At 40.8% G+C, this 23,871-nt stretch overlaps 1 protein-coding gene across 8 annotated transcripts in view; it reads left to right on the top strand.

The window, feature by feature from the left end:
* Positions 1 to 7,859: 7,859 nt before the first annotated feature.
* Positions 7,860 to 23,871, top strand: part of rbfox2 (RNA binding fox-1 homolog 2) — a 73,097-nt gene continuing 57,085 nt past the window's right edge. For 2 of the 8 annotated variants that reach the window (XR_005129996.1, XM_037536441.1), the window contains exon 1: positions 7,862 to 9,069. Coding sequence is in view for 7 of the 8 variants with exons in the window: in XM_037536441.1 (XP_037392338.1) it covers positions 8,824 to 9,069 (246 nt within the window). In the remaining variant the exon portion in view is untranslated. Of the gene's footprint in view, positions 9,070 to 23,871 lie in introns of all 8 variants that reach the window. The other 6 variants (XM_037536443.1, XM_037536447.1, XM_037536440.1 and 3 more) reach the window with 6 other exon arrangements.

Raw genomic sequence — 23,871 nt, 5'->3', positions numbered from 1 at the left:
ACTAAATAAGTGGACATGAAGTGCCATTGCACTGATTGTCTAATTGGAGTTTGAGTCCTACTGCTTCAGGGAAGAAGCTGTTCCTCAGTCTGGTTGTTTTACTCTTAATGCTCCGCAACCTCCTACCTGAGGGGATGGGACAAAGAGTGTGTTTGCTTGTCAAGTGGGGTCCTTCATGATGCCAGTGGCCCTTTTCCTGCATCTGGAGGTGTAAATGTCCATGGTGGTGGGAAGGCTGACTCCAACATTCCTCTGTGCAGCCTTCACCACCCTCTGCAGAGCTTAAAAATATGATTAAATAAACAATTACAAGGTTGGATATGTAGTGTAAATGTTTGTGTAAACGTAAATGTATTGTGTAAATGTAAATGTTAGTGTAAACATTTGTGAAATATAATGATATTTACTGAGATTTACATTAAAACTTATTTGTAGCTAAACTGAATTTCAAAGAACTTTCATATACGGCATATCATTAAGGGCTGCATTTGTAAGGCTACATAAGCTTTTAATAACAACTGACATTAACATACGTATATATTTATAACAATCATCAGTTGTCATAAAAGCTGCTTTTGTCATTTTTGATGTCCTTTCAGCGTGATGACAGCTGATCTTGTTGGAATGAGCCTTTATAAGTGTTTACAGTCGTTTCTGTATGGCCTTATGAATGCCGTCATTCAGGAAACTATAAAATTGCTCTTGAGTAAAAAAAGTTATATAAAACGTTACATAAAATAGTTCTTGAGTGCACAGCTTTTGGAAAGGGACATTTACACTACATATCCATGCTTAAAGTAAACAATAATGTTTAATGTTTTGGTCTTCTTGTCAAATAAGTGGCTATAAACTCAATGGATGGCTCCAGGCACCTGCAACGTGCAGTACAGCCCTATGGAAATAAGAGCCCATTTCATTGAGAATGGATGGTCAAAATCATTTGCATGATTAAACATATTACAATCATTAATGGCATTTTCCAAAATTCTTTAAATTTTCTTTTTTTTCTTGTGTTTTAATCATTAATTGTAATTATTAAATGTATTAATTAAAAGAAATGCATAACCATCATAACCTACATTTTCCCACCTCAGGCTGTCAAACCAGGCACTACATGAGCTTTTTTTTTTTTTTTGAAAATGTACAGCATTTTGTGCTACTAATTTTTATTAGGTTCCCTAACCTCCAGCCCATGACTGCCCCAATTACTTTCTAGTAAGAAATGCATGTTTTTATAAAATACTTTTTGAACTGTTCAAATGAAATAATAATGACTTATATAGTAATAAAATAATAAGAACAAAAACAACATAGGTTTCTAATATAAACCTTTAGAGTGATATCTTTCTTTACAAAAAAATAGTCACATTTTTCTTGCTTTAGTCATTTTAACTAATGACTCCCGTTACCAAATTTATGCTTCTGGTAATGTACCCTACTAAGTTAAATGTTTAAAGACTATTTTCACAAAAAATAACTGAATAGTAGGGTTGTAACCTGGGTAACAGGGTTAAAGTACAACCCTGGAAATAACATTTAGCTTTAGTCAATTAGTTTTCTGCAAATGAATTATGTATTATTTTCTGAATGTAATCCAATGCTACACTATGGGTTCAAAATTGATTCACAACTAAAAAAATGCATTTTGTAGACTCTTTTGACCACATATTTTCTCAGAAAATACGACCTATTTCCTTTTTATTTTCCTGCATGACAATAGTTTCGATATGCTCTGACGTTGAGATGGCTAGCTGTTTTTTTTAATGAGGAAAAAAGTTAAAGCAAAATTTTCAGTTTCATTTAAGCCCTGCAAAATTTAAACACATGCTCTAGTTTTTTAGTTATAATTTACGAGATATGTATATTAATTTATTAGTATTGTATGAATATTTAATTAACCTTAATATTTAAATTCAGTTTAGGAAAAAATGTTTGAAGTTTTTGCTTGAATTTGTTCATGAAAAATTCATGGTATGGAATGGAACTGTAGTGGCTGATGCAACACATGATAGGCTGTTTTTATTTGCAATGCAATTCAGCACTCAGTGGCTCTGTGAATTTGTGTGGTCTACCACTTCGTGGCTGAGTTGTTGCTACTCCTAGACATTTCCATTTTAACATAATAGCACATACAGGACAGATCTAGCATAGTAGAAGTTTCATGATCTTACATATGGCTATTGTGGCATCCTATGACAGTACCATGTTTAAAGTCAGTAAGCTCTTCAGTATGACTGCCAGTATTTGTCTAATGAGATGGAATGACAAACATCTCAATAATTAGAAGGGGTGTCCACATACCTTTGGCCATATAGTGCACAGGCAACAAAGCAGAAACATGTTTGTCCTTGTAAACATGAACAATAAACATTGTCTGTTTCTGTTACATCAGCTTTCGTCACTGAACTGATCAGCCAGGTGAAGCTCCGCTTATTACTTCTGGTCAAAATGGGCCGCCCAAGCAACCTTACAGCCAACACCACATCAAGTTTTGACAATGACAAGTTGTTCAGTACATTCTTCCCTATAGTGGTGTTTGTCCCCTTCGCAGGCTTTCCCACCAATCTCTACGTCCTGTGGACCCTCTTCTGAAAGCCTGGCCTGTGCTCAACTTCTGACATCTTTACTATAAACCTGGCCTTGCTCTGTGCTGCTTGATGCAGCCCATTGAGGTCATCGGTGCCATTTTCTCCCCGCTGAATGGTGTAGTGTTACGCTCTGTGCTTCTGAATCAGTTTGCAGGATCTCTTTTCCAGATGTGCACATGTGTCGACTGTTATAGCGGAGTCGTCCACCCTGTTGTGTTCCTCAAATTCAAGACGCCGAAATTTCGCTTGTGCATTCATCTGGACAGCAACGGTCTGCCTTTTCTTGTGTATCTACTCTGTGGGCAATGACACCAGAGGGCTTGAATGCATGGCAGGATGTCTGATTGGCGAGTTAGGCATCATGCTCTTCTGCAACATGCAGGTTCTCTGGGTTTTGAAGCAACATGGCAGTAGGCAGATCCACCCAGCCAAGCTCTGGGCCAGGCAAACCGTGCTGACCTTACTGATCATGGTCTATGCCTACAGTGAACTTCTTGATGATCTCCTACACACAGGTGGAGAGAATATCGCTCTTCACCATCGTATCCTTCATGATAGCTTGCATAAGCAGCTGTAACCACCCCTTCTTCTACCTCCTCAGGACCAAGAAAATATCCTACTGCTTTGGCCGAAAAAGCCTGACCAAAGCAAAAGGGCAAAAAGCAAGTAGTGCTGTGGCAAGACCTCAGTCATAAAAGGGGAAGGTTATGCAAAAAGACCCTTTTAACATAGGTATTCTAAATCGCCAGTTCATTTTATTAGCAGTCTACAACATCAGTGTAACCGTTATCTTCTGTCTTTGCTAATTATTTACTCTTCCAGGTGAGGAAGTCACCAAGCACTATTACATCACCATTCATAGCACTGGAATGTATGTGTTGATTTGCTATGATGACATAAGCTTTTTAGAAGTGTGTGATCAGAACAGTGCACTATCCTAAAGTTAAGCCAACCAACAAGCGTGATAGTAATTAGGCAAATTAGATGTTTCAAAGTGTTTTAACAGGACCAGAAAGACAGTTAAACAGTTGTTTGTGAGTTCAGACCATGTCTTCAACATGGTGGTGGTAGTATGAGGGAACACTGATTGAGGGAGGAGAGGAGAACTCTGAGAACTTGGAGGCTGGAGTTCTGAAGTTCTTCTGCCTGTAGCTAGAAGGCCAGACACCCCCTCATAGCTGTAGTGGGACTAATGCAGGACTGAGGAACAGGGAGGACATGGGGTGGTTGCGAACCCTTCATCCCGGGAACTGAAACTGTGGATGTGAATTTATAGAGTGTTAGACTGGAAGAAGGAGGGGTTTCAGGCACAATTCTGTTATAACATTTGTTAGTATGCTGGTTCCAGTCGACTTTACCATGTGAAACAAAATGAACTATAACCAGAACCATAAGTTCTTTTGGTTCCTGTTTGTGCCAGTTCACAAAATTGACCAACAGACCAGTTTTTACATGCTGGAGCCAACTGGGACCAGCATAAGACCAATTTAGTATTTTACTAAATTATTAATTGTCTTTCTGGTTCACTTTTATAACACACATATATCCCATTCAATATATACCGGATTAAATACCCTGTACAGTTGGTTTACACACTAGGGATATGTATATAATGTATGCTTTTGTGGGTGTGTAATGTATATATCTCTATGTGTTTACTACTTGTATTATATTGGCAATAAATGGCACCAGTTTCCCCAAGACACATTTCGAGTGCATGAAAGTATTTTACCAGCTTCCATAGAATCCCCGGGCCCATCGTAATTCCATCATACATTACTTCATTAGCTCAAGCGAAGTTTATAAAGGACTGTGTAAACATAATAAGTGTCGCCGTCAGCAGCGGAAAGTCCTCAGAAATCACTGAGGAATTCGTCCTTTCAGACCTGGAAATAATGGCAGACAAAGCTGGTTATGAGCCATAGCAATAAAAAACTTTCAAATACTCAATATTTCAAAATGATGACATTTGACTTGCTAGGGTTTAGGTATGAAACTACTCCATCTGTTATAAATGACTGCTGATACAGCTTCATCACTTTACTATGCCAGATTGCTAGATAGACTTTAAGGTTCTTAAATGAAACCTGAGAAATCTGTTGTTGGCTTTTGGCGCAGATAAAACAGTGGAAAACACAGACACAGACACTGCAGTGCAAGTGTGCATTATGAAAGACATATCTCAAATTCAAATGAAAAATTTGCATATGCGTTTCTGTGTATGGCATTCCTTTATCATGGCACTTCAGCTCTGCCAAAACCAAAATGCAACTGCAGTCCTGTTTGCACATTTCAGTGCTTTCCCTGCTTTAACACACCCTTTAAAAATAGAGAACTGTTGTTATGAGACCTCATGGCTGTGCAAGCACCAATGTTAGCGACATTGTGACCAGGTGGTTCACAGGACTGTCGACGATCCCTTACCAAAAAAAAGTCTACTTAGTTCATTTTTAAGTTCAGGTATATTTCCCAAGTATACCACTCATCTGTTAGCAACATTAGCGTTGTGAGCAGAGCAGCAGTGTGTCCCAGAAAGGGCACAGAAGCAGCCCGGCATCTAGAGAAAAGGCATCTGACCTGTTTTTCAGCAAAATACAGGGAAGTTGATTATGAAAATAAATAAAATTCATTTTATTAATTATTAAAAAAAAAATTTATGAAATAAATTTAAGTTCAGGTATATTTCCCAAGTATACTATAGGCATAACATTATGACCGTCTCCCTGTTTCCACGCTCATTGTCCATTTGATCAGCTCCACGTACTACATAGGAGCACTTTATATTCTACGATTACAGACTGTAGTCCATCTGTTTCTCTGATACTTTGTTAGCCTCCTTTTACCCTGTTCTTCAGTGGTCAGTTCTCCATGGACCCTCACAGAGTGAGTACTATTTGGGTGGTGAATCATTCTCAGCACTGCAGTAACACTGATGCGGTGGTGGTGTGTTTGTGTGTGTTGCACTGGTCTGAGTGGATCAGACACAGCAATGATCCTGGAGTTTTTAAACACCTCAGTGTCACTGCTGGACTGAGAATAGTCCACCATCCAAAAATATCCAGCCAACAGCATCCTGTGACCACTGATGAAGGACTAGAAGTATCGCTTCTGACATCACATCTACAAGGTGGACAGACCAGGTAGGAGTGTCTAATAGAGTGAACAGTCAGTGGACACAGTAAGTGTACTATTTCAATACTTTATAGAGCTAAATTGTCCCACTTTTAGGTTTATAGATGTACACGTTTGAGTATTCTTTAGGTGTGAAAGCAGTAAACTTTGAGTATACAACTAGTTCACATCTAAGTTTTATTTTGTTCTTCAACTATACAGTGAATACACTGTAAGTGAACTTATAGGCACTAGATATATACTTATAGCCCCTTTTTTAGTTTATAAAAGTGTACTTTATAAAGTATAACCAAGTACAGACCACAAGCGTTTGGGTAATTGTACTTAGACATATACAAGTATACAACTTACAATATACAAGTATATTTATAGACTATTATAGACCAAAATTGACTTCAACCTTTCTGCATACTTGTCAGTACAAGCCAAGAGATGACCCTGCACATTTTAGTCCTTTCACTGCTTTAACACACCACGAGTGGGCAGAGCTGGGTGGCCCAGTTTCCCAGGGCTCTCTCCTCTCCTTCTGCCACGAGTGGCCACACGTGATGCACATCCAAGTGGTGAGTTGAAACGTTGATGTATTGAAATGGGACCAACACCAACAGTAAAATCTGTGGACTGTTCCACACAAGCTATGTCTGCCTGACGTGAGTGACGTGTGTTGTCTTGTTTCATTTCATCTCCCTGCCCATGTCAACGTTAATGATATGCTAATGTTGTTAACAGTGAACGAAAGTAAATCATCACCAGTTAGCATTAGTTGAATGGCATGATGCTAATGAGTGACTACTAGTTTCCATTCATCTCTTAGCAACATTAGCGTTGTGAGCAGAGCGGCAGTGTGTCCCAGACAGGGCACAGAAGCAGCCCGGCATCTAGAGAAAAGGCATCTGACCTGTTTTTCAGCAAAATACAGGGAAGTCGATTATGAAAATAAATAAAATTGTAAAAAAAAAAAAAAAAAAAAAAAAAAATTTTAAAAAGAGTAAAAACAACAAAATCAAAAATATTTTGTGCAGCAAACGCCTTTCCTGGTGTACCTACAGGGTTGAAATGACCACTCAGTCAGACGTCTGATGTGGGGAAGTCAACAAACGAATGCAACTTGCTTGTTTGTGAATTCTCTAGGTAACGTACACAGCCAGCTATTGCAAGCAGTGGCAGTCACTCTGCCGCATCGCTCACGCCCATTTTTTTCCTCAGTAAAATTAGAAAGAGGAAGTGAGCGAGGCCTTATTTGCACTGAAGCAGGAGGCAGCCCTAATGGAAAACACATGATACTACTGTTTGGCGCCAAAGACCTTTACATGAGCTGACCACCAGGGGTCAGTGTGACTCTGTGAAGGAGAGAGGAGTCATGAGTCACTGAGCCTCTCTCCCACCGTGGCCCTTCACCGTTTATTCTCATACAGAAATAAGCACAGCCTCCCCAAAGACTCAACACTGTACCCTATTATTCCACATACCAGAGGAGTAAGAGTCCAAGAAACAGCAGCAAATAAAACTAAACAAACAAACAACAAAGTGTATTCATTCTGTGTATTCATCAGCTGATCTTGCAACTAAAATGACACACATATAATATATATATATATATATATATGTGTGTGTGTGTGTGTGTGTGTGTGTGTGTGTGTGTGTGTATACTTATTCACATAGTGGATTTACTATAATACTACATTATTATATACTAGATTATTTATACATATCTTATATAAGACTTTGGGGTTCTTAAATGAAACCATACATATTTGAATGTAAAACATGTAAAAAAAAAACATATTTTTGCCAAAAAGTGCATTTCAAAACTGCACATTTTTATACGTACTTACAATAACAATAACAATTTCCATATTTGTTATTGTATTTTAACCGTTAGATTATCCCACACTCATTTTTTCCAGAGAAAAATCTGACGCAGTCTGAAGGAGGAAAAAAGCCGAGGCACTGCAGAGATGTAGAGAGCAGGCCTCTATGGCGGAGAGTGGGGGGTGGTGAGTGTGGGGGTGCAGACGGAGCCGAGGCGGGGGGCAGAGGGGCAGTTTTACACTGTAACCAGAGAGGGAGGGGAGAGAGGAGAGGAGGAGGAGGAGGAGGAGGAGGAGGAGGAGGAGGACACAACGCTTCCTCTCCGTAAAGCACACTCACCGACTGGGGGAGAGCGAGCGAGCGAGCGAGAGAGGGAGGGAAAAGAGGGGGAGAGAAAGAAAGGAAATTGAGGAGCAAAAAAAAAAAAAAAAAAAACACACCACGATTCGACTTCTTTGTTTTACCAAAGCGCTTGTTAAGGCGAAGGAAGGACTGAAACGATGACCAACCTTTCCTCATGACAGCCATCTTTAGAGCCAAAGGTGGTGTGGGCTTTTTTGGGATTTTTTCCCCCTCCTTCCTTCTTCCAGGCTAATTTTTGTAAGGATTAGGAACAGCGTTGAGGAAAAGAAACACGCTGCCCTTCTTCCACTGAGGTAGGATGTGGACCGCGTTTGAGGAAAAATAGCCTCCGTAGAAAAACGCCTTATTAACGTTACATGCGTAGGGAAAAGAAAGGAAAAATCTCGGAGCGTGTGCCTGTATAGCGTTCCTAACTGTTCTTTATCTGCGTAACATTTTCGCTCCTTTCCTTCGTGTGCTTTGCCTCTTTTGCTTATAATAATTTCGAAGCACATTCCCCTCTATATTTTCCTCCTCCTTGGCTGTGCTGCAGAGGTTGAGGCGCAGGCTAAGGCGCTGTTTTGTAAGCTAATCTTCTCTCATTTTTTTGGGTTGCGTTCAGGCCCGGCATGAATTGGCACCAAATGTGACACTAAATCCGTCTCCAGCTCGCTTAAGCTTCGACGTAGCGACGATAGGGACGATTTTAGGCCGATATCCAGCGGTTTGGAGGCTGCTAAGGCGAGTTTTAATGCGTCAATTTCCCCCCTCACTCCTGATATTTTTCTAAGCTGCATTAGCTCCGCTGAGGCGCCGCGCGACCTCGGAGGAGAATAAGAAGCGCTAGATCAACTTAAGTCGTTTTAGGGCCGTTAAAAGGGTCTTCAAACAGCAAAAGAGAAGATTTCAGATAAGCCCACCCTAGCTGGAAGACCGTGGGCGGACTTCAATGTTAATGTCGACCGACGTTGCATCCATCATGTTGCCCGTGGCTCGGGGTATAATGGACCGGGACAGAGAGCTGGACGCAGCCGCAGCGGGGCACCCAGGCCCGGCCACCGGAGCCTCCACTGTCCGGGGGATGAAGCGTGGAGATCCAGAGCCTGATGGTCAAAGCGCCGCTGCCCTGGGGGACCCTGTGGGTGCTGAATGCAAAAGACCACGCATGGACGGGAACGCAGGAGACATGGGGCAGGTAAGAGTGGGGGTAAATTGGGGGAGCTTTCACCACCTTCATTTACTGTTTTAGTCTAGGGGTTATCCCAGCTTTGCTCGTGGAGTCTCCCTGTGCTGCCCATTACACTGTTTACCCCACTGCAGCATGCCTCGTTCAAACTATCTGTACCCATCCAAGCCCTTCATGAGGGTAAAATGGTGTTGTCGCAGCAGGGAAAAGACTAAGATGTGGGATGCTGGAAGGGCAGCATTGGGGAACACTAGGGAAATCTGATTCATATTAGTCTTTTAGACCAGTGGTTCCCCCGGCCTTGCTTCTGGAGTCACATTTTTAGTGTTGTCTTCATTGCAGCAGAGTTGTTTCAAACCATAAGCTCATCTCTGAGCCCTTTGTGAGGTTGTTTCAGTGGGGAAAAGACTAAGATTTGGAGTACTGGAAGAGCAGGATTGGGAAACACCAGGAAAATCTGGTTCATTTTAGTCTTTTAGACCAGCGGTTCCCCCAGTTTTGCTGTTGGAGTCCCTCTGATCTGCACATTGCAGCACAGCTAATTCAAACCATAAGCTCATTTCAGAGGTGAAGTTAAAATGATGAGCAGGGAAAAGACTGAAATGTGAGATACTGGATGAGCAGGATTGGGAAACACTAGTACTCTTATCTTATTTATTATTATTAGATCCAGTTTTCCTCATTGAGAGCTCTGCACTACTCATTTTCGTGTTCCTTCCATGGCAGCGCATCAGCTCATTCCCAAGCTCTTCGTGCAGTTAAATTGTGTTCTTGCACCAAGGAAAAGACTAAAACATGCAGGGCAGGGGTACTGTAGGAGCGGGATTGGGAAACACTAGGAAAGTCTGACTCATTTTATAATTTTAGACCTGTGGTTCCCCCACTTTTGCATTTGGAGTCTCCCTGTACTGCATTGTTTTTTTTCCACTGCAGCTGAACCATAAGCTTATTACGAAGCCCGTTTGTGAGTTTAAAATGATGTTTCAGCAGAGAAAAGACTGAAATGTGGGGGACATGATTGGGAAATGCTAGGAAAATATGGCTGCCTAGCATTTTTATTGTCCCTTTAGAGCAGTGGTTCACATTATTTTGCTCATAGTGCTACTCATTAGTGTTGCCTTCTCTGCAACACTTCTAATCTCATCTTATTTCCAAGCACTTCATGAAGTTAAAATGGTGTTGTTGCAGTAGGGAAATGATTCAAATGTGCAGGACAGTGCTACTGTATGAGTAAGGAAATGCTTACTGTATTCCTGTAGCCCAGTGGTTACCCTGTTTTGCTCTTGGGGTCTCCCTACTGCATGCTGTAGTGTTTTCTCCATTGCAGCACTGCTGAATTCGTTCACCAGCTCATTTCAGAGTTAGTTTTGAGATTAAAATGGTGTTGAAGCAGGGAAATGACCAAAGCATGCACTACAAGGAAACTATAGGAGCCGTATTGGGAAACACTGGTTTTAGAGCTTTTAAGGATTCATCAAATGGAACGTTTGAATAGGAAAAATAATATTGAGGCAGGAATATTCAACAGGAGGGCTACAGGACTCGCTAATGATTTGTAAATGTCCCATTCTTTTACTAAGCATCTCGGAGTTGACGCACTGCTCATCTGGCTCTGTTCACGTTGAATAAACGGCTCTAAATAAGCTCCTCAAGTTCTGCACCCAGGCCGAACTGAATGGCACTCAGGAGTGGGTTAAAATTGCTCATACGTTATCATTTTTTACCAGCTGCCGCTGCCTCCTCAGCGTTCTGAAGGAAATTGCTCCACATGCACGTGTGTCAAATGGATTTTCTCTGATTTTATTACAGCAGAGTGTGCATCCTATATGGAAAGGGTGAGCGAGGGAATTACTGGAGCAAATAATTGTATTAAAAATGATGTGTTCCCCCTTTCCGTCCTAATCCGGGGCTGCATTGCGCCGGCTGCGTATGAGCATGACCCATGGCAGAATCTTCAAATGTATTACACATATGTGTCTGTGTGTTGGAGGGGGTGGGGGAAGAAGAAAGAAGAGAGTGTGGGGGAGAAAAGAAGGGGGTGGGGGGTTACAAGAGGCAGGATTTTGAGTGGCGTTTTCAGACTAGCGTTCCGCCACCGGCAGTGACAGTTCAGCATCTCCGCAGCCGTGCCACATGCAATATTTCATCTTCCGGCTCATTCTCTCTCTCTCACACTGCTCATCTGGGCTTCCGTCAAAACTCCAGCAGACAACAGCCATTAGTCATTAGGGCTAACTTAGACTGGCCTCAGCGCCAGTACTTTTCCATTGGTTTGTAGTATCTGCGCAGTGTGTCGTCTGAACTGGTACTGGCGTTGAAATCTAACAGTTAAACTTGGCTAACTGCCTTGTTTGTAGGTCATTTGGTAGATGCTTTACGTTATTTTTATTTGACAGTGAGGCTGTAATCGTGGAGTTGTAGCTGAAGATTAATTGGCAAATGCATAATTGCTCTTTTGTTCATTGAATGCAACTATTAAAGTATGTTGCATTTGGCTTATTAACAGTTTTGCTTCATTGCTTTCCATATTTAGTAGCGCACAACTGACAAGACACAGCTCGAGCTCAAATAAACAAACATTACTCACTACTGCCCTCTAAAGGTGCTATAGGACCATTTGACCAGACAGAACCTTTGATGTTTTTTAAGACCCATCTCATGTCTCAGTGAATTGTTTTTTTTTTATAGTTGTGATCAGGCAATTATATAATAATTGTAACTGGCCTAACAATCAAAAACTGAAATTGGACTTTTTTTCCTTTTAAATGAAGTTAGCGTTTTATGTTTAGAGGTATTAGCTGACTTAAGAGTGACACACAAACATTGTTTATGATGGTGCGTGAGGTTCTGTTCAGTTTCATTTTAATCCAAGCATTATTTTAGCTATTTTAATTAATTTTAATATCCTCTAATTTTGCTCTGTGCTGAGTGTTAGCCATAAGTTTCCATTACTGTAACATTTTAGCTCATGTACAAAATGAAGCTTCAGACAGCCAATTCGCTAATCAGATTAATTGCTGAACTATCACTGTAAAACAGCTGTGCACAATGATAATGTGATGTTTTATTTAATTTCTAACCCTGTAGAAATTAAGGTAATATTTCTTTGAAATTCTAATGCATGTGCCTCTAGTTCTAATATGGATGTTTTGTAAACGCATTTCTATCTGCATTGTCAGATCTATCAGTGTAGAATATCGGCTGTCGTCAAAGGCCGGCATTTCCCACATCGGAGTATCCCTTCTTTAGAGGGCCCATATCATGTACACACACATCTTCAAAGCCGCTTATCCTTCTGGGTAGCGGGGGCGCTGGAGCCTATCCCAGCAGTCATTTGATGGAAAGCAGGATACATGCTGGACAGGTCACCAGTCCATCACAGGGCTCCACATGCACCATCAAACAAAAAAAAAAGTAAAAAATTGTGATGCAGTATGTAAACACTGTTAAAGTTTCTGAACGTCCTCAGTCCATAAATTTAAGCTAAAACAGAAAACAGCCTGTTTTGAATTCATTGATTTGTGATGTCACACGTGAATATTTCTGCTAAGCTGGCGTTTCAGCCTGCATCAGTTTAGCTCCGCCCATTCACACTGAACTTAGTGTTTTTGGATGCATTTCCAATGAGGCACAAAATAGGACAGTCAGTCAGAACAGACATCATTTACATATCAGTCTTAGAGGCAGCCTGTTTAATTCTAAGCGATAAAAAGAGGTTGGAAATTTTTTTTTGGTATATAAACCTGTGCAATTTACGTAAATGGATCTCAGAAATGAAAATTATCCAGACAAAATGAAGAATAGGGGCCCTTTAAAGCTTATGGATCATAACTACAAGACATCTGGAATAGGCCGTCATGTTATTGCTACACCATGGGGTCTGAGAGTAACGCAGTTTCAGTACACTGTATGTCTTGTACATGTTGTATTATTGACAATAAAGCTGACTTGACTTGAATTTGATCAGTACTGCTCAGTGTTGGCCTCTACAGATATAGCCGTTCTCGCTTGCAGTCACAAAGCAAGCCCTCTTAATGTCTTCCATAAAGAGAGAACGGAATGGATGAGTGCTGGGGGATGTTTCTAACTCCAAAGTGCTTCTAGCCTAATGCATTATTTAGCGTTTGACTGGCTTAAGCCATCCATCTGACTTCAAACGCTCTCTTCCTCTCTGTCCCTGCCTCCGTCGGCCCACGGCCGCTGGGTAATTGAGATGGTGAGTGCGCGTGTGCGTGTGTTGTGCTGTCTAATGGCTCGTTGTTCCTGCCTAATGGTGCTAAAGCTTCTCAGTACACCTCCTCCAAACTGCAGCAAGACACTCTCCCTGACTCTAAGACTCTCAACACAAAGCAGATGGACACAGGGAAGTCTCTCTCTCTCTCTCTCTCTCTCTCTCTCTCTCTCTCTCTCTCTCTCTCTCTCTCTCTCTCTCTCTCTCTCTCTCTCTCTCTCTCTCTCTCCTTCTCTCTCCTTCTCTCTCTCTGTGTGTGCGCTGTGGCCGAATAGCCCAAAAATGGTATTGATCTGCAGCTGAGAGGGCGGTCTGGAAACTTGCCTGCAGCAGAGAGGGGGTGAGAGAGAGAGATATGGATGGTAAGTTACAGCTTGATAGAACAGTAAAATTGGAGATGGAAAGAGCCATTTCACGAGAGGGAGAGAGAGAGGGCTGACGGGAGAGGAGTCTGATTGGCTGTAGTCTTACAGCAGGCAGCTGAGTAGAAACCTCTTACTCCACATAGATGTCAGGCTGTGTTACTTTGAAATGACTCATGCGCGCAAAATCTGAAGAAATATGCTGAACGCAGGTTTTCAGCTCTCGGCCATCTCACCTCAGCTTACACCAAGATATGTCTGCCTGTGTATTGGTAATGGTCCAGCATAAAAATTCCCTATCATGACATCAGTGATCACTGTTTTATATTACAATTTTGTAAATACTGTTGCTGTCAATAAAACATATCTCCACAAAAGGAAACTTGTACAGGAGAACAACTTTTAATGTGAGTTAATGTAAAGACATTTTATTCCAAGTGATTTTGGAGCATGTTTACTAGCCCATTCATTATGAAATATTCTTGTGTAAAAGGCAGCTGCTGTGATTAAAAAAGTGCATAGAAATGTGTAAATAATATTCTGAAAATTATTATTGAGGTCACTTCACTGCAAGTATTAAATTTAATTTTTTTTTGCTTTTTTCAACATGCTATAAATGAGTTTTGATGGGCCCGTGTGCGGAGACTGTAGCAGTAGGCTGTTAACTTCCACTGTGACTTTTTCAAAAGGCAGCAGGCTAAGAGTTATTTTCAAACTGTGGGAGGAAGCTGGAACAGTGCATGTTGTTTTTTTTTTTTTTTTTTCTTTCTTTCTTTCTTCACGAGCAGAGTGAAAAGAAGCACGTTTAAGATCAAAACCACGTCTGCACAGCCGCTGGTCTTGTCAGCATGAGCTTTATTACCTGCAGTGTGTGAAGATATCGAATGTCATTCAAACAGTGACGGAAAGGAACGCACAGTGACCGAACTTGATGTTTCTGGTCTATTTTTTGCTGCTTGTTAGGGCTACATGTTGCTAAAAAACATGTACAAAACACATTTCTCACTTGCGACAGGTAATTTCCCAGTAAATGTAGTAAATGGATTTGAAAAATGTTATAGGCCAAACCATATATCAACGCTACTGTGACTTATTGTCCTAGGGATCACTCAGTGTATTCATGGCTGTTTTATGCATGATTTTTCTGTGAGGGAGTTCTTAGAGACATCTGGTTCCTCTCACCACCACTGTGTACAACTCTGACTCGTTGAGTTTTCCTACAACGAAGCATTTTAAATGAAAACCAATCACGCTTAACTGATTAAACACTTCAGACATCTGGTTGCAAACAGCACAACTGTGAATAGTTCTGACTCATTTCTGTTGAACTGAGACTTTCATATTAAACCAGTCTGATTTTTAATTTTTTTTTTTTTTTTTTTTAACTATTTTAACCATTATGCAGAACTTCGGAAAAATTGGTGGAATTCTACTTTAAGTTTGAAATTATATATTCCAGTTGAAAGCAGTATAATTGGGTATATGTATGTATACATTTTTTTTTTTTTATGATCATCAGATATCAGGTTTAAAATAAATTAAAAATGCTGATTTTCAGCATAGCAATTTTTTTTGCCCTTCCCCCGAAACCACACACTTTGTCCGGCGCAAGCTGATTTGCCATATCGCTAACAGTAAATCGGCTTTTTGTTGTGCTAACAAGATCGGCACTCGTTTAGGAGTAAGTATTAAGCACTCTGATCCCTCATGCACCCAGGCAGATGGGTGGGGGTGGATTTTTCTCTCTCCCTCCCTCCCTCCCTCCCTCCCTCTCTCCCTCCCTCCCTCTCTCCCTCTCACTCACTCAGTCACATGCACAGATTGTAGATCCTCTGATATGCTCACACTTACCGCTGCTTGTGTGCACACATTCTTTGCCATGCGCCCGCTTTATCTTCTGAATGACCCCCAGGAAACTGGAGATAGCATATGTCACCGTAGATCCAAGGCTGATAAAACTGTATTTGTTGTGCGACCCCCACCGTTACATACCCTAAACCTTCCTCCAGCCACCAGATCTCCTTATTAAAGCCTGAAAATGACAATCAGGATAGTTTATTGTGCCAGGCCCGAGCGGTGGATGGCACGCGGGAGAGTAGCTTTAATATGGAGAGTGGACTTGTGCTGGCTGTTTTGATTATTGGTTCCAACGTGCCGTATTTTACCCCGAGGCCTCCTTTAATTGCCCTTATGGGATTGTGCGCACATCTGTAACCATGGCAACCTTGACCTTTGACCCCGTGGGTTGAGCAATAAATCGGGGCGTGGTGGTGGTGATGAGGATTGCGACAGACAGTGGAATGAGCTCATCCAGTCAGAAACGCACACAAACTGAAGCGTGTCATTCCTCTACATTAATTAGAGCCGTACCTCTGGGAATTTTACTTAGAGTTAAGTTCTTTATTTCTTTGTTTTTTCTTTCGTTTATTTGTTAGTTTTTTAACCAACAGTTTGTCAGAAAAACATCCAGTTTGGAAGCTTATACAGCGTAGCATTATAAAAGATGCATGCCTGAATGTTTATACACCAACCACTTAAGGACAAAATTGTTATATTTTAGCAATTCATAAAGATATCAGTGTGTCATACAGTGTCAAACCACATAAGCATGTCAAAGAGACATTACTTAACACTTGAGACGGTGAGGGAAGTGTGTGATTTAGAAATCTGGTTATAGCATGATGCTAATTGGTGGGCTGTAAGCTTCCGATGATTTGTTAGCTGCATTAGCTTTGTAGCTCCAAAAACTGAAGAAGCAAACTTAAGACACCAAGCATGTCTTGAATGATCAAGTACGTTTTGAGGGAGAAAATTTAGTGAATTAGATTTTTTGCTAAAATATCTCTTTAAAGATGGAAGGAAAAGAAGTCCTTCAGAGGCCTAGAAATTCTTGGCCGTTTGAGGGTTGACTCTCCTCTTGCAAGACGTTGAGTTAATTGTATTAAAAGTCCACATTCGCTGAGCCCCGTATTGTCATTACTGATTATCATCTCCATTTGTTTCACTTTTTGAGCCAAAAAATCAGCTTTGGTCCCCTCAGATCACAAAAGCACAGGATCTGTCTTTGCTTGATGTAAGACATGCACGCTCCGTATGGACCTTTTGAGTCATATGTACTGACAGTCATTTACAGTGTTTTGAATTGAAATCAGTGTTGAATATTACAATGTCAATATCACAGATTCCTCATGTTCAGTAATATGCTGCGTTAAAGTGATACTTTGGCAACCGGATTCTTTGGATTCTCCTCACATTTTTATTTTAACTGGCAGTCTGGCACAGTGTGTCCAGTGTTTGTGCTTTAAGCCAGAAAAAGTGCAGATTCTGTATGTTAAATTAAATATTTTCCCCTTTTCAGCCCTAACGAGGCAAATGTAGCTAACGTAATGGAAGTTTATATCCATCGATTAGCATTATGCTAACTCTGAGAGTCCTGTGTGGTTTCTGGGCCTGTTTGACCTTCTGTCATCTATAAAAATTGCACAGCTAAAACAGTCACCATCTTTAATGCTAGAACTTCATACACATATATATATATATATATATATATATATATATATATATATATATATATATATATATATATATATATATATATAATAAGTATCATACAGTGTCAGAAACCACATAAGGCATGTGTGATTTAGGCCTGATTTAGATGGGGGTCATTTGTTTTTTTTTGTTTTTTTTTTCTTTCCTTGTAACTCCAAAGAAGCAAACCTCAGACACTGACCGTGTCTTGGCTGACTGACTACGTTTGAGGCAAAGGCCCAGTAGGTTTTTTGACAAACTATCACTTTAAGCTTGCTTGTGTTAATAAGCTTTTTCCTGGATGAGGATAGAAGAGTCTGTTTTGGTTCTTAAAAAGCTGTGAGAATTTGGTGCAGTGTTTAGCAGAGCCCTTCCTTTCAGCCTTCTGCTTGCATTGGGTCAGGAAAGCTAATGAAAAAGCTGCAGGGATGGTCAGGAAGGATTTGAGAAGAGAATGATTATTTTGCCATCATGAAATTTAAGCTATCAGCGAACAGAATCAGATTTGTTGGCCAGGTATGTTGACATGAACAAAGAATTCCAGCTGTTGGTGTATGTGTAGTATTAAATGGGGTGTGTGTGTGTGTGTGTGTGTATATATATATGTGCACACACACACACACACACACACACACACACATATATATATATATATATATATATATATATATATATATATATATAAAAGAAATCAAATGTGCATGAATAATTTAGACTACACAGTATACAGTAATTGGCGTATAAAGAAATGATGAATCAAGTGAAGCGGTTTTGCTTCCATGCTGTTAATACTTGATTCCAAATGATGACGGGTACAGCTCAAGTTCACATGAACGGACATTCTTCATGATTATAGAACCAAGTAGGAAGTTAGTTTTGTCTTCTTGTACTTAAATGTATTCATCTCTGATGAACTAAATTAATGGTCAAACTAACAACGGCATGAAATAATCACGATTGGCTCAAATAATTGTGATTGGACGATTATGTAATAAGTGTATCTGGCATATGAACATGCGTTTATATAATCTTTAAGGCTGTTTCTGTGAGGATAAAAGACCTTCTAGTGAAGCAGTGAACGTATTTATTTAGACGCCTCCCAGCCAAAAAGGAAAAATGTAAGGTTTGCGCACAACATAAAAGTGAGAGGCTGGAAAACACGACCAGCACAAAGCGGCACACACTTCCCCCATACACTCGCGCCTTGTTCTCTTAAGTGCCTTGCCCTTCTCAACTTGTACCTCTTTACTCAGTTCCTTCTCTACCTCCATCGAGCCCTATCCTATTCCCTCTTTCCCCTCCTCCATCCTCCCTCCCTCTTGCCTTTGCCATCTGTTGGCTGGTTGTCCTCTGTTTTCTCTGTTCCCCTCTCTCTCTCTCTCTCTCTCTCTCTCTCTCTCTCTCTCTCTCTCTCTCTCTCTCTCTCTCTCTCTCTCTCTCTCTCTCTCTCTCTCTCTCTCTCTGCCGTTTTACCTAGGTGTGCTCTTTTTATGGCTGTTGGAACAGAAGGAGCTCCAGCAGGAAGCGGGGGGCCTCCAGACTGGACTGCGGCAGACTTTGTACTGGACATCGCTTGCAGAAGTACCAGTGTCGTGTCGGCAGTGTGAAGTGTTGATTTGATTATTTCTTATAACGTAAAGTCCAGTTGCTGTGGCCAAGAACACCAGAACATCCACTTTCCTGGATTGAGGCTTGAACACTGGACACACTGTGCCAGACTGCCAGTTAGCTGTGGCTGTGATGTCATAGCAGATGTTTGGTTGCAGGCAGTTCAGTGCTGTTAGATTAAATTTCCCCCACGTAAGAAAGCACTCGTGGTGATGTAGGCTGTAACAAAAATGGCCGTTCCTGCTGTTTAAAAAATTGCACTCGTGTTTTCTGAAATAAAAACGAGTAATCATTCACTTGTGTGCAGATGAGTCACATTAATAATGTTAAGTTCTGTCCTGTGTTTGTTGTTATTTTTGGTATTATTCTGTAGTGCATCATTGTCCCTCAGCCCCATCAGTTCAGCAGAATTCATGATTTTACATCATTTTTCACCACTTTTGTCAATCTCCCTATAATACCCAGCATGCATTGCACACACATCATATAGCAATGCAACTGGTATGAACCAGTTCTGACTGCTAGTCTAGGAACTCCTCTTTAGAGAAACTGCTCTGTAAATACAACCTAGACAGCATTAGTGTGACTGCACACACAGTGTTTACATACATCAAAAAAGCTTTGAAAATTTGATTTTCCATGATGTATGCACTTCAAAATGATTCAAGTCCGTTTACACCACCATGTAAATTGTTTTTGGACAATTATTATTGGTTACTGAAATTTGTAGTGCATTAAAATCGATATCGGTGATGTTTGTATTACTCAGACCCTAAAATATAAACGTGGACGTGGAGAATTTCTCAAATATTTAAGTGTGTGTGAGTGGAAAAACAGAAGGAGGGTGTGTGTGTGTGTGTGTGTGTGTGTGTGTGTGTGTGTGTGTGTGTGTGTGTGTGTTTGGGAGGGGACAGAGTTCTCAGATCCTGAAGGAAATTAAAGCGCATGCTTCTGCTTATGTATGACTCACTGTCTCTGCTCTCTGTCTTTCTGCTTCTCTTCATCGCTTTCACTGCTCTCTTTTCTTTCTGTCACTCTTCTTTCATCATCTCTTTCATTCTCTTTTTCTTTCTTTCTATCGTTCTTTCTTTCCTTCATTCTTTCTTCTATCGCTCTCTTCTCTCTTTCCGTCTCCCTCCCCCCCTTTTGGCCTGGTCTGCCTCCAAGACATTCCACGTCTCAAATCTCTCCATCCCTCTCTTCTCTCCTCCCTCTTTTTAAACACATGCTCAGCAGATGTGTCCCTCTCTTCGGCCTCTTCCCCTCTCTGTGTTTCGCCCCGCTGACATGGATGTGTTTTCCGTACTCTATTAAAGTGATACTTCATCAAAAAAAGTCATGTTTACGCTCGTTTCTTCAAACGTACTCGATCAGACCTGTTTGGTTTCTGGAGTTTGCTTCTTTTGTTTTGCGCTGGTGTTACGAGGCTAATGTAGCTAACAAATAATGGAGGTTTCTACAGATTTTTATTATTTCTTCTACTTTTTAAGTCTGATCCAGCTTGTCAAACCTCAGAGAAAATGTATATTGTGAAAATGTCTTTTAATTTTGCTGTATCACCCGCCCCGAGCTCCTACTGTAAACACACAGCGTCACTGGTGCTGGAGAGGAGTGAAATGTACACGTGTTCGTCTCTTTTATGGAGATGGAGACGCTCTGTGAACGCTGAGTGAACCTGGAGAGTTTTGCCTTCAGAGCAGAATCACCAAACTCATTAAGATGAACAGATTTATTAGCATTAGCTAGGAGGCATTCTCTCGCTCGCTCTCACGCTCTCTCTTTTTTCTCTCTCTCTCTCTCTCTCTGTCTCTTTCTGCCTCTCATTCTCTTTTTCAGTATGTCTGTCTTTTTCTCTCCCCTTGTCTCTTTCACTTTTCTTCTCTCTCTCTCTCTCTCTCTCTCTCTCTCTCTCTCTCTCTCGCCATTGTTTATTTTCTGTCTTCTCTCTCCTTGCTCTTTTTCTGTCTCTCTCCCTTTTGCTTTTTGTCTTTCTCACTTCCTCTCTCTGTCTCTCTCCCTCTCTCTCTCTCTCTCTCTCTCTCTCTCTCTCTCTCTCTCTCTCTCTCTCTCTCTCTCTCTCTCTCTCTCTCTCCATTGTTTATTTTCTGTCTTCTCTCTCCTTGCTCTTTTTCTGTCTCTCTCCCTTTTGCTTTTTGTCTTTCTCACTTCCTCTCTCTGTCTCTCTCCCTCTCTCTCTCTCTCTCTCTCTCTCTCTCTCTCTCTCTCTCTCTCTCTCTCTCTCTCTCTCTCTCTCTCTCTCTCTCTCTCTCTCTCTCTCTCTCTCTCTCTCTCTCTCTCCCCTGACTGCACAGTCTGATGTGTGCAGTGCATAGTGTTCCCTTAGGGGACGAGTGGAGAGGGACATTGGTTCCAGCAGAGAGTGAGAGTACAAGAGATAAAGGAGAGAGAGTGATAGAAAACATGCTGCAGAGGAGAAAACAGTGACGCCGTGGTCCCCCCCCCCCCCTTTTTGTTCTCTACAGTGTGGCCCCTCCCCTCGTGTTTTAATTGGCTTATGCAACCATAAAGGATGGACTGAAATCACTGACTGGAAATCAGCGCTACTGCTGAAGCGCACTGTGTGTTACTGTAATGCGGTGTATTTCACTGCACCATGACTCTGTATTGCCTTATTAACACCATTTTTAACCCACCTTGTTTGGTGATTTTAAAAATGGTCAGGTGTATGTTGGTAATATTTGTCGTCTGTGAGGCGTTTGTGCTCAGACCAGGTGTTCAGATTTTAGAGGAATGTACAGCCCCGTTCCGTTATCTACTGCAAACATTAACTTGATCTTTTGGCCGCTAATAGGTGACTGTTAAACACTGCGTTGCCTATTGTTCCACCAGCAAATGCACCACATACACAAAGTACAGGCTGAGAATAAATTGAATTCTTAGTCATTTGATACTTCAGTGTCAGCCTTACATTTAATGTTATTATTTGTTTTATTAGAGCGTTCAGTATCATAAAAGTGCTATATTTGTAACAATATCTGAGCATTATAGTGTGTACTCAAGCCCCAGGCCAACATGGTAGTCATGCTACAATAATGTGGTACGATTCAGTACAGTGTTTTTGTTCTCCTTGGACTAGTGATGAGTCAGTTCCTCTGTTCCACCTTAAATAGTGTTGCAGTTACAATTCACTGTCACTATGGCATCTTTTAAGGTGGAACGGAAAATTTGAATAAGGAACATGCGAATAAGCCAAATTCAGCCTTGTGGAAAGAGGAACAAGATTCAAGACACATTCAGCTGCTCCAAAATGAAAACTTTACATCTAGTTAGCCGACTACTAGAGGTTTATTCTCATAAAATTATGACCGTGATGATTTTCTTTGTACATTACTCAGTTTCCTCATCAAACTTTGAGCTCCCTTTTAGCCTCGTCATGTGAAATTCTGTGGTTTCTCCTGGTACAATGTGTTAAAACACTAATTCATCTGTAATTATTTCTTATTACTTGGTGTAATCGATGAGTTATCATTTTATCACTTACTGTAATCTGTAGGTACTTAAAGAGGGGTACCCCATGTTTAGGATGGTTTAATATCTGCGGTATCCCTTTATCACCAGCTCTGGAGCTGTTTCGTTATTAAATTAAGTGGAGTCAAGGAGTCAGCCCCATCAATTACAACAGGAGTCCAGTCCATAAAACATGGACTGACCAGGCCTCTTCACAGACCAAATTTGTCAGAAAGTAATGGCCTGATCAGTGACTTCATTGATAAATTGTGTTAGCACTAAAATATTTAGCTGTTTTTTTCCATTTTAAACAGAGTTTAGACAGAACTAAAAAAAGAAAACTGCAAATATGTATGTGTGTGTGTGTGTGTGTGTATGTGTGTGTGTGTATATGTATGTGTATATATACATATATATATAAACATTGTGTGTGTATGTATGAAATGTATGTATAATCACACACACTTTTTTGGATTTGACAACTTTTGAGGTTGACAATTTAAAATCTATGAAATAAAGACTACTTTATGTATGCAAATGTAACTAATGTAACTAATATTATTGGCCCACAATCTAATTTTGTGTTTGTTTCTGACTTTATAAAACAGTGAGAGATTTAAAATAATGTTTGTTTCTGTTGTACTCACTGCAATATTGAACATTGAACTTCAGACTTCAGTTTGGCTCTCAGAGTGACCTTTCATCTCTCTCGCTCTCTCGCTCTCCCCCCCTCCTTACCGCTCTCTCATGCTTTGTATCATGTCCTCTTGTTTTAATGTGTAAACAATAGCTCTGCTGGAGTGAGGGATCGTGGGACAGCACGCAGTTTAGTGTTTAGGGCAGCAGTAATCTGATTAGAGCCCATTATGGGACAATTAACCACGTCGGCTGGTGGAGCAACACTCGCACAGAGGCGCTGAAGTCATCCCACAGACACAAGTCATATCTGCACTGGTCCTAGATCGGTGCTTCCTGTGAAGGACTTGATCCTAGGTGGTCCAGTATAAGCACTGCGCTGTAACAGTTTGTTCGGTCTTTTTCTGGTCTGATTTCTGAATGAGGCGCAATACAGGACAGCCGCTCGGAACAGAGGTCATTTACCTGTCCGTTGTAAAGATAGAGTAACTAATACAGTCTGTCTAAGTCTAAGAGATAAAGAGAGGTTGGGAAATGTCATGTTAACGTGAATAATGACTTTTTTGTGTATACATAATCATACAAATGTGGACTTCAAACAGGCACTTTACATATTTTTTCCACTTTACAGGCTAAAACTTTTTTATTTTTTATGCTTGGCAACATTTCTTTATCTCTTTATTATGAATTATGCAGTCTGTGCCTTTGAGACCAATATATGTAAATAAACTCCCTTCTGATTGGCTGCTCTGTTTTGTGCCACTTTTTAAGAAGCAGACTAAAACATCCCTTATAACTTCAGCGAGAAGGGGCAGGAATACCCTCGAAATTGTTTTGATTTTCTGTTAATATTTACCCATTTTACAATCCCCAGCATGCAGTGCAACATAATTTGCACCGACACCCCACTCCTAACAGCAATCTGTGGGACAGCAGTTTTCTAGCCAATTGCAAATGTAATCACTAAAGAACTGG

This window comes from Pygocentrus nattereri, chromosome 30 (assembly GCF_015220715.1).
Source record: "Pygocentrus nattereri isolate fPygNat1 chromosome 30, fPygNat1.pri, whole genome shotgun sequence".
Classification (NCBI taxonomy): Eukaryota; Metazoa; Chordata; class Actinopteri; order Characiformes; family Serrasalmidae; genus Pygocentrus; species Pygocentrus nattereri.
This window is presented reverse-complemented; position numbering and strand designations above follow the sequence as displayed.